Raw genomic sequence first — 13,602 nt, forward strand, 5'->3', positions numbered from 1 at the left:
ATCTTTATGCCAATTAAATCTAGCTAAGACATCATTAACATTGTTTTGACATAATTTAAGTTCATTTCGCAACAAAAACGAAATCATAAAAATCCCCTAGCATCTTACACTGTAGGTGTACATATAATCTATCAGGAACTAGGATGTATTCAAACATTCCACTTCATCTAGAATACCATGCACATATGGGATCATGGAAGTGGAAAGGAAAAGAATAATGTTTATTGTGCTGTGTAATTGTCTGTAGTCATAAACTTATCAAATGTTATGTTTAAAAATACTTTTTATTTACCCAGAATCAATGTGCCATTTCCCTACAAATTCAATCATCATTATAAAAAAAAATAGAAAGTTAAATATAGCATTCTGTGCTCCAATACACTATACTATTCATAATATCTAAAACAGTTTAAGACAGATGACAGGCTATTTAAGCATTAAGAGAGGGGGGAAAAATTAGCATGATCCAAACTCATCTATCCATTGCTCGTATTTCTCAATGTCTGCAGCTGATACGGACTTGGAAACTTTTTTTAAAGCCATTTCAAAGTCTTCCATGGTAGTAGGCATGTGCATATCATCTCTAGAAAGGTTCCGAATTTCTTCTGGTGTCAAACCTTCTATGCGTCTTCTCATAGCCATAAGTGATGCATCCCTGTAAATGTAGAAATTTAAAGTAAATTTAAAGACATCTACTTGTAAGTTAATTTTGTTAAAGTAAGTTTCAAAGACAGGATCAACATTTCAAATAAGCACATCCAAACTAACCAGAATTTTGAAATACAAAGAAAGCTACCTATAAGAAACTGTTTACTTTTATGAACAGAGAAAGTGATTCCCACTTTCATTTTGTTTCCTTGAAACCTGATAGACCAATACAGATACACGAGTTTATGCCACCCTGCCAACAGATTAACACAACTTTTCCCAATGACATCACTTATTAGGAGCAGTTCAGCCAGAGCACTTATGTCAAAGCTGAGGATCACATGACGCCATGAGGAGATAAGGACGCGCTTTCCTCTCCCGGAGCCCTCTGCAACCAAAAACTATTAATTTCCCTAAGCTCTCTCACTGAGAGAGCTGGAAATCCTTCGTGATAGCTTTATGAACACATGGACAGATATTTGAGCACACTTCAGGGAGATATGGCCGGTAAAGCACAAAGACAAGCGAAAGAGAAGCTGAAAACAGCTGAAGGCAAGATTGAGGACCTTTCATCGCCAGCACCGTTGTTCACAGAGGTGCAACTAGAACAGATCACAAAAGCAGTATGAAAGGCACTAGAACCTAAGTTCGGTCAGGTTATTGAACGATTGTTGGGATTGGAAACACTTTTGGCAGTCACAACGCGAAGGACCAAGGAGGCAAAGACTAGAGTGTCGTCCTTGGAGGACCGGACCACACACACTTCCATCTTGGTAGCAGCACTCAAGCAGAGCATCAAACAGCACACAGATAAGTTGAAGGACTTAGAGAACAGGTCCCGTCACCAAAATCTGAGGATTGTGGGGATTCCGGAGACAGTCGGAGACAGAGTTCTCGCTTCAGAACTTAAAAAATGGATGGCCAAGGAAACTGCACTATTGGATAGTCTGGGAACACTATGTTTGGAGCGGACCCATTGGGCGGGAAGACGACAAAATGGCGGACAACGGCCTAGAGTCATACTTGTGAAAGTGCATAATTTTATCCATAAGGAGGAAATACTTAGAGGATACCGACTAAAAAGAGAATCCTTGAAATATATGGGAGAACCAGTTAAAATTTTCCAAGATTATTCTGTAATGCTACAAGAAAAACATTGTAGCTTTACACCACTATGTGCTACACTGCATGCGAAGCAACGTCGCTTCATGTTGACCTACCTGGCAACTCTGAAGGTTCATGTGAATGGACACTGGCAGTCGTTTCAATCGTTCGAGGCAGCAAAGGAATTTGTAACCAGCAAACAGGACGCCTCAGAAGAAGAGAGATGAATGTGGAGGAAGCTACTACTACTACTATTTGTCATTTCTATAGCGCTACTAGACGTACGCAGTGCTGTACACTTGAACATGAGGAGACAGACCCTGCTCGACAGAGCTTACAATCTATCTAGTTTTGACCTGCTGCGTGTAGATAAAGATTTAAGTTAAATAATATTTTGCCTTGGCGGGTACTAACAAGTAATGGGATCCTGCTGGAATAATTGGAATAGTTAAGATGGATCATCGCAGCACTTCCACCATGTAGACTCACTTCAATGGACTGACTTAACTGAAGATGTTCAGGAGGTGCTATCAGAAGCACTCACTTTCGGAAAAACACAGGGAGTGCCACTATCTTATCACCACAGATATCTACAGGACAATACTCCAGACATCCCATACAAAGAGCTGGCGTCTGTTTGGTCCCTAGATTTGGAAACGGAGGTCACCCATACTATGTTGCAAGAATCCATTGGTTACATACATAAGCAAATGACCTCGATTCAACATAAAGAGACATTATATAAGTTTATCATGAGACTTATTTATTTGGGGCATATGCTTTGGCATTGCAAGCTTGTCCGATTTTTCTGGGAATCCTTAATGAAAATGATATCAAGATGGTGGAAACAATCAGTGACTACTGGGCCAGTGTTGTTGTTTGGCCAATTAGAGGGAGGGTTGTCTGCCACTAGAGGTTTTCGTTCTTTCCTCTGCTACACTGTGACATTTGGCATTAAGACTATACTGAAGCCGGCAAAAGAATCGGTTGGACTGCTAGATGACCGATGAGTAAAAGGGGCGATCAGGGAAGACAAAGCTGTAGCGGAGAGATTAAATGAATTCTTTGCTTCGGTCTTCACTGTGGAAGATTTGGGTGGGATACCGGTGCCGGAAATGGTATTTGAAGCTGACGAGTCAGAGAAACTTAATGAATTCTCTGTAAACCTGGAGGATGTAATGGGGCAGTTCTACAAACTGAAGAGTAGCAAATCTCCTAGACCAGATGGTATTCATCCCAGAGTACTGATATAGAACTGAAAAATGAGCTTGCGGAGCTATTGTTAGTAATATGTAATTTATCCTTAAAATCGAGCTTTATATCGGAAGATTGGAGGGTGGCCAATGCAACGCCGATTTTTTAAAAAGGTTCCAGAGGAGATCTGGGAAATTATAGACCGGTGAGTCTGACATCGGTGCCAGACAAAATGGTGGAGACTATTATTAAGAACAAAATTACAGAGCATATTCAAAAGCATGGATTAATGAGACAAAGTCAACATGGATTTAGTGAGGGGAAAGCTTGCCTCACCAATCTACTACATTTCTTTGAAGGGGTGAACAAACCTGTGGATAAAGGTGAGCCGGTTGATATTGTGTATCTGGATTTTCAGAAGGCGTTTGACAAAGTACCTCATGAAAGACTCCAGAGGAAATTGGAGAGTCATGGGATAGGAGGTAGTGTTCTATTGTGGATTAAAAACTGGTTAAAAGATAGAAAACACAGAGTAGGGCTAAATGGTCAGTATTCTCAATGCAGAAGGGTAGTTTGTGGGATTCCCCAGGGGTCTGTGCTGGGACCGCTGCTTTTTAACATATTTATAAATGACCTAGAGATGGGAATAACTAGTGAGGTAATTAAATTTGTTGATGACACAAAGTTATTCAAAGTCATTAAATCACGGGAGGATTGTGAAAAATTACAAGAGGACCTTACGAGACTGGGCGTCTAAATGGCAGATGATGTTTAATGTGAGCAAGTGCAAAGTGATGCATGTGGGAAAGAGGAACCCAAATTATAGCTAAGTCATGCAAGGTTCCATGTTAGGAGTCACGGACCAAGCAAGGGATCTAGGCGTCGTCGTTGATGATACGTTGAAACCTTCTGCTCAGTGTGCTGCTGTGGCTAAGAAAGCAAATAGAATGTTAGGTATTATTAGGAAAGGAATGGAAAACAAAAATGAGGATGTAATAATGCCTTTGTATCGCTCCATGGTGCGATCACACCTCGAATATTGTGTTCAATTCTGGTCGCCGCATCTCAAAAAAGATATAGTGGAATTAGAAAAGGTGCAGAGAAGGGCGACGAAAATGATAAAAGGGATGGGATGATTCCCTATGAGGAAAGGCTAAAGCGGCTAGGGCTCTTCAGTTTGGAGAAACGGCGGCTGAGGGGAGATATGATAGAGGTCTATAAAATAATGAGTGGAGTTGAACGGGTAGATGTAAAGCGTCTGTTTACGCTTTCCAAAAATACTAGGACTAGGGGGCATGCGATGAAGCTACAAAGTAGTAAATTTAAAACAAATCGGAGAAAATTTTTCTTCACTCGTGTAATTAAACTTGAATTTGTTGCCAGAGAATGTGGTAAAGGAGGTTAGCTTAGCGGAGTTTTAAAAAGGTTTGGCCGGCTTCCTAAAGGAAAAGTCCACAGACCATTATTATATGGACTTGGGGAAAATCCACTATTTCTGGGATAAGCAGTATAAAATGTTTTGTACTTTTTGGGGATCTTGCCAGGTATTTGTGACCTGGATTGGCCACTGTTGGAAACAGGATGCTGGACTTGATGGACCTTTGGTCTTTCCCAGTATGGCAATACTTATATACTTCCCCTCCTCCCCTTTTTCTTTTTTCTTTCATTATATATGTCTGGGCACTCATCTACCGGAAGGGTTGTTAAAGGAAAAATGGAGGGCGGGAGGGCTAGGGAGGGTAAAGGAATAGAGACTGAAATACTAAATACAGGTTACATGTTGAGGTTTTATATAGTTTGAGGTTGTAAACTGTGCAACTACATAATTGAAATAATCATATAACCACCTGAGAGAGGTTGGTGGATCGAGTATTAGCAGATGTGATCTGTATGGTTCTTGTTTTCTATGTTATACCAATAAACAGATTTAAACAGACAATGTCAAAGCTTTAAAAAGGCAAACACATCCAAAGTAACTCCATGGAATCAAAAATTCAAAATCTCAAAACAAACTCCTTTGAAAGGATACCAAACCATAAAGAGGTAAAAAGTCAAGCATCGCTGATCAATTGCCCATTCAAAGAAAAAGCTTTTAGAAAACATTTGACCTTCAACTAAAATACATCTGAATTTAAGAAACAAACTGCCTACAGCCTTGGACGTCCCCAGTAGCTTCTGAACTGCTCTAACATGATTCAAAGAAAGGAAAGGAAAATAACAGGAAAGGAAAACAACAGGTAAGAATAAGCTTCTCCTTCCTTACAATCCTGCTAGACCAGCCAAGATGCATAGGAAGTATCCAAGGCTCTTCAGACTAGGCAGAAGGGAACATATTCTGCCATTGGGGATGGTGCCCTGATAGCAGCTTCTTTCCTGGCCTGGGCATTCAATTTGCAGAACAAGATAAAGAATGTAAGGATGACCAGGTAGTTTCCAAAGCATCTGCCCTAACTTCAATCCAGGAATAAGCTTGGGATCTTCCCAAATGACCAAACACTCCATTTTCAGCCATTGTTGAATGTCTCAAAAAACCAAAGTTGCAGGTTCAGCAATGTACATAAGTACATAAGTAATGCCACACTGGGAAAAGACCAAGGGTCCATCAAGCCCAGCATCCTGTCCACAACAGCGGCCAATCCAGGCCAAGGGCACCTGGCAAGCTCCCAAACGTACAAACATTCTACACATGTTATTCCCGGAATGGCCGGTGACTCCCTTCTCAGTGCTATACAGGCAATCTATCTGCCAATCAGACATGATGTTTCGGGAGGTATGCTGTTTGGTACTAAGATCTGAGACATTACAGATGGTTTGTCAAGACTCATTAACCTATTAGTGCCCAATGTTCCCATATATGGGAAAATTGGGCACTAATGGGTTAAATCTATTATCATCCTGTGCTGCTCATCCACATTGGTACAAATTATCCTGGCTAGATCCCCATCAGGAAGTATCAAAAGCAACTTAGTGGCAATGGAAGAGGTGGTGAAGCATATAGGTATACAGGTGGAGTTCTCTTCAGTCTTTCCTATCAAGGTTAAAGGTTAAGTCTGATAAACTCACATCCTGGAGATGAATGTATGGCTGCATGGATGGCGTCAGAGACCGTTATAGCTTCCCAGATTATAGGATGATTTTTCAAGGACTGCTGAGCAATGATGGTGTCCATCTTTCAAAGAAGGGGAGAACTAGCTTATGTAACAGACTAGCTAACCTACTGAGGACAACTTTACAGTAGGATTGTTGAGGATAGGTGAATAAAACATTAAATAATTACACAGGTGAGGGGGAAAAAAGGTACCATCTAATACCCATAATATGGAAGATTTCTGGACATAGAAGGACATCATCTTATGCCCATAGCATGGATAATACATTTCTGGAATCAGGTGCTGTGATGGAAGCAGCTAACTTAGATGACAGCTGTGGAGGTGGTACACAGAGAACCATGACTGAGAAAGTTATCTCACGCTATAATCTATTCAGGACAGACAAGATAGGAAGAAAGAGGACCGGCACTACACATGAAAAGTATTAAAGCCACAGAACTGAAGGAGGAAAAACTCTAGGTTAATCCTGCTAAAGGAAAAGGAACAGTCAAATTAGTTTAATAAACAGACCTCTCCCTCACAGAAGGATGAAAATTTAACTCAAGACATTCACAATATTGCTATAAAAGGGGAAATGCTACTGGACAGGTTATTTATTTGCTGGATGTTGACTGGAATATCCCAGCTGCAGTGTCATCTAGACCTAGGGAGACCTTGCGTTCTCTACAGGGAGACTTGTCCGAGCAACTGAAACGATATATACGTGGGAAGGGGGTGGTACTTAGTGCTTTTGAATAGGGAGAGTATTTCTAATGCTGGTGTGGGTGATCATTTGCATGGGTGGATTTGATTCATTCAAAAGAGTGAGTTTCTAGTTTTCAGGAAAAATAACTTTCAAGATGGGGAAATAGCTCAAGAAGTCATAAGCAGAATGGGACATCTAAGGAAGTAGAAAAGTGGTAGGCAAAACTGAAAGGAAATATTAAGGGCTACAAACCTTTTGGATAGGAAAGTGGAAAAAAAAGAAAAGAAAGTAGTAACTATGGTTAAAGTAGAAGCTGAAAAGAAAGAAAGAAAAAAAAAGAAGTAAACCTTTGTAAGTACAAGAGATCACAGAAAGAGGAAGGCATACTATCTGGAGAAGCTAAGGGAGGCTGGTAAAGATGCAAATGAAAAAAAAATTACCAATATGGTAAAATAGAGGACAATAGTTTCTTTCAGGTGTTAGTGTCAAGATGAGTACAAAAGTGACCCTGAAGATTTATGGGTGAAGGGAATTAAATGTAGAGGCTGATAAGAATACATCAAAAATTCTTAAACAATTTCTGCTCTGCATTCACAGATTAAGTACCAGGAATAGACCTCATGGAGAGAAGAAAAAAAAAAAGAATGGAAGGGAGGTAGACCTAGAAAGATTTTCTGAAGATTGTTTGTGAGCAGCTAGCAAAAAAAGGAGTGGTCTAATGGTTAGTGCAGCGGGTTGTCGCTCTGGGGAGCCGGGTTCAATTCCTTCTGCTGCCTAATGGTCAGCAGTGGGTTGAGATCCTGCAGAACTAGGTTCAATTGCCTCTGCAGCTCTGTGTGACCCTAGGCACGTCACTTAGGGCCCCTTTTACTAAGCAGCGGTAAGAAGTGGCCTGAGGTAGTGTGGAGGCATCCCTAATGTGGGAGAGTATCAGTACCTGAAAAAGAAAATTGTAAACCGCTTAGGTATATAAATACTTAATAAAATAAAAGAAAGATGAAGTTGAACAGGAAATATCCTAGGGTACTTAAGGAACTTAGGAAAGCTCTGGTGTCTCCACTATACTACTACTACTTAACATTTCTAGAGCGCTACTAGGGTTACGCAGCGCTGTACAAATTAACAAAGAAGGACGGTCCCTGCTCAAAGGAGCTTACAATCTAAAGGACGAAATGTCAAGTTGGGGCAGTCTAGGTGTATCTGACCTTTTAAACATTTCTTTAGCCAGGAATTAACCAAGAAGACTGGATACAGAATAATGTGGTTCCTCTATGCAAAACCAGGAGAAGAAGACTAATAACTACAAGGTAGGTTAATCAGACCTCAGAGGTGAGTAAATTTATGGGGAGGGAACAAAGGGGCATCTCTCCTAGAGAGGGACGCAATACTGGATGGCAAGAAAATGCCTCTGTGGTTCGTAGTCTGGGGATTTGTGAGATGTGACTTGGGATAATTTATTATGAACCCTAGTAGTTCCAGCACCTGAATAGTCTTCCACATGGACTCCAGAGCACCGTCCTCCGAGGTGCTCGTCACCAGCCAATCGTCGCGATAAGGGAACACATGCACTCCCAGTCTGCAAGCATTTTGTGAATACTCTGGGAGCTGACACTAGGCCAAAGGTAGTACGCGGTACTGAAAGTGCTACATTTCCAGCCAAAATCGAAGATACTTCCTGTGAGCTGGAAGTATCGGGATATGAGTGTAAGCGTCCTTTCAGTCCAGAGAGCATACCCAAACGTTTTCAGGAATCATGGGAATAAGGGTGCCCAGGGAAACCATCCTGAACTTTTCTCGAACCAGGAATTTGTTCAGGGCCCTTATGTCTAGGATGGGACGCATCCCCCTTGTTTTCTTTTTGCACGAGGAAGTAAATGGAATAGAATCCCATCCCTTCTTCCCCTGGTGGAACGGGTTCAACTGCATGGGTCTTCAGGAAGGCGGAGAGATCCTCTGCAAGTACCTGCCTGTGCTGAGAGCTGAACAAATGGGCTCTGGGTGGGCAATTTGGAGGTTTGGATTCCAGATTGAGGGTGTATCTTAACCGGACTATTTGAAGAACCCACCAGTCGGAGGTTATGAGAGGCCACCTTTGGTGAACAAACATTAACCTCCCCCCGACCGGCAAGTTGTCTGGCACAGTCACTTTTATTGTGGCTATGCTTTCCAGGGGCCAGTCAACAACCCGTCTCCTGCTTTTGCTGGGGAGCAGTAGGGGCCTTGGGCGCCCACTGTTGATGGGAATGAGCGCGCTGGGGTTGAGCCTGAGTAGGCTGGCGAGACGCTGGAGTATACCTATGCCTGGAATAGGAATAGGGAGTACTCCGTAGCCCACCAAAAAATCTCCTAGTAGAGGAGGTGGTAGCAAGAAGCCATAGCATCTGTGTGCTTCTTGATCTGGCCAACTAGATCTTTCCCCTTCTCTCCAAAAAGATGATCCCCCTTCTCTCCAAAAAGATGATCCCCCTGGCAAGGAACATCTGCTATCCTCTGCTGGACCGAATGATCCAGGTCAGAAACACGCAGCCATGAGAGTTTGCACATTGCTATAACTTGAGCAGAGATCCTGGATGCTACATCAAAAGTGTCGTATGTGCCCCTGGCCAGAAATTTACGACACGCCTTCTGCTGCTTGACCAGCTGGCAAAAAGGTTCAGCCTGCTCCTGAGGAAGGGCATTGACCAAACTAGACAGCTGCCACACCAAGTTCTGCAAGTGGATTCTCGTGAAGAGCTGGTATGATTGTACAGTGGTGGAAATAAGTATTTGATCCCTTGCTGATTTTGTAAGTTTGCCCACTGACAAAGACATGAGCAGCCCATAATTGAAGGGTAGGTTATTGGTAACAGTGAGAGATAGCACATCACAAATTAAATCCGGAAAATCACATTGTGGAAAGTATATGAATTTATTTGCATTCTGCAGAGGGAAATAAGTATTTGATCCCCCACCAACCAGTAAGAGATCTGGCCCCTACAGACCAGGTAGATGCTCCAAATCAACTCGTTACCTGCATGACAGACAGCTGTCGGCAATGGTCACCTGTATGAAAGACACCTGTCCACAGACTCAGTGAATCAGTCAGACTCTAACCTCTACAAAATGGCCAAGAGCAAGGAGCTGTCTAAGGATGTCAGGGACAAGATCATACACCTGCACAAGGCTGGAATGGGCTACAAAACCATCAGTAAGACGCTGGGCGAGAAGGAGACAACTGTTGGTGCCATAGTAAGAAAATGGAAGAAGTACAAAATGACTGTCAATCGACAAAGATCTGGGGCTCCACGCAAAATCTCACCTCGTGGGGTATCCTTGATCATGAGGAAGGTTAGAAATCAGCCTACAACTACAAGGGGGGAACTTGTCAATGATCTCAAGGCAGCTGGGACCACTGTCACCACGAAAACCATTGGTAACACATTACGACATAACGGATTGCAATCCTGCAGTGCCCGCAAGGTCCCCCTGCTCCGGAAGGCACATGTGACGGCCCGTCTGAAGTTTGCCAGTGAACACCTGGATGATGCCGAGAGTGATTGGGAGAAGGTGCTGTGGTCAGATGAGACAAAAATTGAGCTCTTTGGCATGAACTCAACTCGCCGTGTTTAGAGGAAGAGAAATGCTGCCTATGACCCAAAGAACACCGTCCCCACTGTCAAGCATGGAGGTGGAAATGTTATGTTTTGGGGGTGTTTCTCTGCTAAGGGCACAGGACTACTTCACCGCATCAATGGGAGAATGGATGGGGCCATGTACCGTACAATTCTGAGTGACAACCTCCTTCCCTCCGCCAGGGCCTTAAAATGGGTCGTGGCTGGGTCTTCCAGCACGACAATGACCCAAAACATACAGCCAAGGCAACAAAGGAGTGGCTCAGGAAGAAGCACATTAGGGTCATGGAGTGGCCTAGCCAGTCACCAGACCTTAATCCCATTGAAAACTTATGGAGGGAGCTGAAGCTGCGAGTTGCCAAGCGACAGCCCAGAACTCTTAATGATTTAGAGATGATCTGCAAAGAGGAGTGGACCAAAATTCCTCCTGACATGTGTGCAAACCTCATCATCAACTACAGAAGACGTCTGACCGCTGTGCTTGCCAACAAGGGTTTTGCCACCAAGTATTAGGTCTTGTTTGCCAGAGGGATTAAATACTTATTTCCCTCTGCAGAATGCAAATAAATTCATATACTTTCCACAATGTGATTTTCCGGATTTAATTTGTGATGTGCTATCTCTCACTGTTACCAATAACCTACCCTTCAATTATGGGCTGCTCATGTCTTTGTCAGTGGGCAAACTTACAAAATCAGCAAGGGATCAAATACTTATTTCCACCACTGTATATGGATAGCGAGCATAGCGGCCTGATACATTTTCCTCCCAAAAGAGTCCAAGGTCCTAGCTTCTCTGCCTGGGGGTGATGAAGCATAGTCTCTAGAACTCTTGGCTCTTTTGAGGGCAGAGTCCACCACCATGGAGTTGTGGGGTAACTGAGACCTCATCAACCCAGGTTCACTATGGATCTGATACTGAGAATCTGTCTTCTTAGGGATCACGGGGCCAGACCAAGGGAATGCCCAGTTTCACATAAGGACTTCCCGAAGTACCTTATGCAAAGGAGCTGTCACTGCCTCTTTAGGTGGAGAGGTGTAGTCCAGGATCTCGAGAACCTCAGCCCTGGGCTCGTCCTCCACGCCTACGGGAAATGGAATGGCCTGAGCCATTTCCCGCACAAAAGATGAAAAGGAGAGGCTCTCAGGAAGACACAGTCTCCTTTCAGGTGGACGGGAAGGTTCAGAGGGAATCCCAAAGGACTCATCTGAGAAGTACCTGAGATCTTCCTCCAATTCCCACGAGCATTCTTCCTTGGTGTCGGAGAGCACTTCCCTCAGTGACTTCCAAGATCGAACATGCCTTGACGCAGAAGACCCGTGGTCTCGATGGCGATGTTGAGGAGCCGACCCCCGCATGGACTGCGGCAAAGTTTCCTCCATCAACGTCAATGAGGAGTTGACCTGGGTGCCAGCCGACACCGGAGCCCCAAGCGGCGAAGAGCTCGGAGACCCCACCGCAGGTGGCGGGCTAGATAGCTGCAGCAGGCGTCAAGTAGGAGCAAGCACCCCCGACGCCAATTTAATGTGATGCAGCAGTCCTTCCAGAAGCTCTGGAAGCAAGGCCCGGCTTCGCTCGTCAAGAGCCGCCATCGGAAAAGGCTGTGGGCCCGGTGGAGCACTCGGTGGCACAGCTGCCTGGGGTTTGGGAGCAGGAACTGGACTGCTGGGAGATCGACGCGTCGGCACCTCTTGTATGGAGGGGGAGCAGTCCTCCCGGCATCGGCGCTTCTCGGGTGCCGAAGTCCTCAGCGCCCCAGAGCTCCCGGCACCATGTGTTGAGGGACAACGGTGTCAGTGCTTCTTAGCCTTTGCTCGATGCACCTTTGCCAACGAGAACGTCGAATCCCTACATCTCCTCGGGGTTGGGTCCGACGATGGACGATCCCGGGGGGCCTGCATAGCAGGAGGCCACAAGGCGGGTGGAGACCCACTCGATGCCTCACTGCTCCCAGTGTGTCGAGGTCTCTCAGCAGACACGCCTACCTCCACTCCCGACGCCAATGCCTCTGTCGATGTTGACGTTGATGCCGACTTCGAAGGACCAGAACTAGCCTCCCAAAAGTTTTTCTCTAGGGGCTTTTTGAGCCAGCTGAGTCCTTTTCTTCATATGAAGGCAAAGGGCACAACGGGCTGGGCTATGGTCGGGCCCAAGGCACTGGATACACCACGAATGGGTAACAGTGCCTGAGACGGTTTGGTTGCACCGAGAACAGCGTTTGAAGCCACTGGGAGTCTTCGATGACATGGAAGGGAAGACTGCCCTAGCCAAATCAAAAGATGCGATTGTGCCAAAAATGAAGGACAAAAAGAGGAAAAAAGCCTGGCTGAGCAAGCCTAAGGATGGCCACGACTAAAAATAAAAGGAAACTTGATGCGGGCCAAAAGTAAAGCTAAGAAATAAAAGGAACTCTCTCTTTTTTTTTTTTTTTTAAACTAAAAGAAAAAGAAAGAAGGGGGAGAAAAATACAATGAACTGCGAAAACTGCACTGAAGGCTCTCCCAGGCGAAGAAGTGGAGCCAGAGTAAACAGCTGCCGCTCCTCACGCAGAAAAAAAATGCAACTGAGGAGCACGGCCGTGCAGCGGTTGGGCAGGCACTTGGCACACGCGCAGTTGGACACGCTTGAAGGCTTCAGCCAACATTTTTGCTATTTTAAATGCTGGTTCCCAGGCCAGCGCGGATCGCCAACCCAATTGTGAGGATTATTCAGCCTGCTTGTCCTTAGAGAACCTGCTTCTAACGAGGCCAATTCAAGTCACAAGTACCTGGCAGAATACCAGATAGTAGCAAGATTCATGGTACTGATACCAGTGATAAGCAGTGGCTTTCCCATATCTATATCAATAGTAGACTATGGACTTTTCCAAACCGTTTTTTAAAACTCAGATATGCTAACCACTCGAACCACATTCTTCAGGAATGAGTTCCAGAGCTTACCTATTCATTGAGTGAAAAAAAAATTCCTCCTATTTGTTTAAAAGCATTACAATGTAACGTCATTGAACGTTCCCCTAGGTTTTCTACTTTTTGAAAGAGTAAAAAAAATCAATTCACTTTTACCCGCTTTACACCAGTCAGGATTTTGTAGACCTCTATCATATCTCCCACTCAGCCATTTCTTTTCCAAGCTGAAGAGCCCTAGGGGCTCATTTTCAAAGCACTCAGACTTACAAAGTTCCATAGGTTACAATGCTTTGAAAATACGCCTCCTAATCTCTTTAGCCTTTCCTCATATAATTTTGGTCACC

At 44.1% G+C, this 13,602-nt stretch overlaps 1 protein-coding gene across 4 annotated transcripts in view; it reads right to left on the reverse strand.

The window, feature by feature from the left end:
• Positions 1 to 297: 297 nt before the first annotated feature.
• Positions 298 to 13,602, reverse strand: part of KATNA1 (katanin catalytic subunit A1) — a 210,729-nt gene continuing 197,424 nt past the window's right edge. For all 4 annotated transcript variants that reach the window (XM_030198056.1, XM_030198054.1, XM_030198057.1 and 1 more), the window contains one exon: positions 298 to 655. In XM_030198056.1, coding sequence (XP_030053916.1) covers positions 457 to 655 — 199 coding nt within the window. In that variant the 3' untranslated portion in view covers positions 298 to 456. The remainder of the gene's footprint in view (positions 656 to 13,602) is intronic.

This window comes from Microcaecilia unicolor, chromosome 3 (assembly GCF_901765095.1).
Source record: "Microcaecilia unicolor chromosome 3, aMicUni1.1, whole genome shotgun sequence".
NCBI lineage: Eukaryota > Metazoa > Chordata > Amphibia > Gymnophiona > Siphonopidae > Microcaecilia > Microcaecilia unicolor.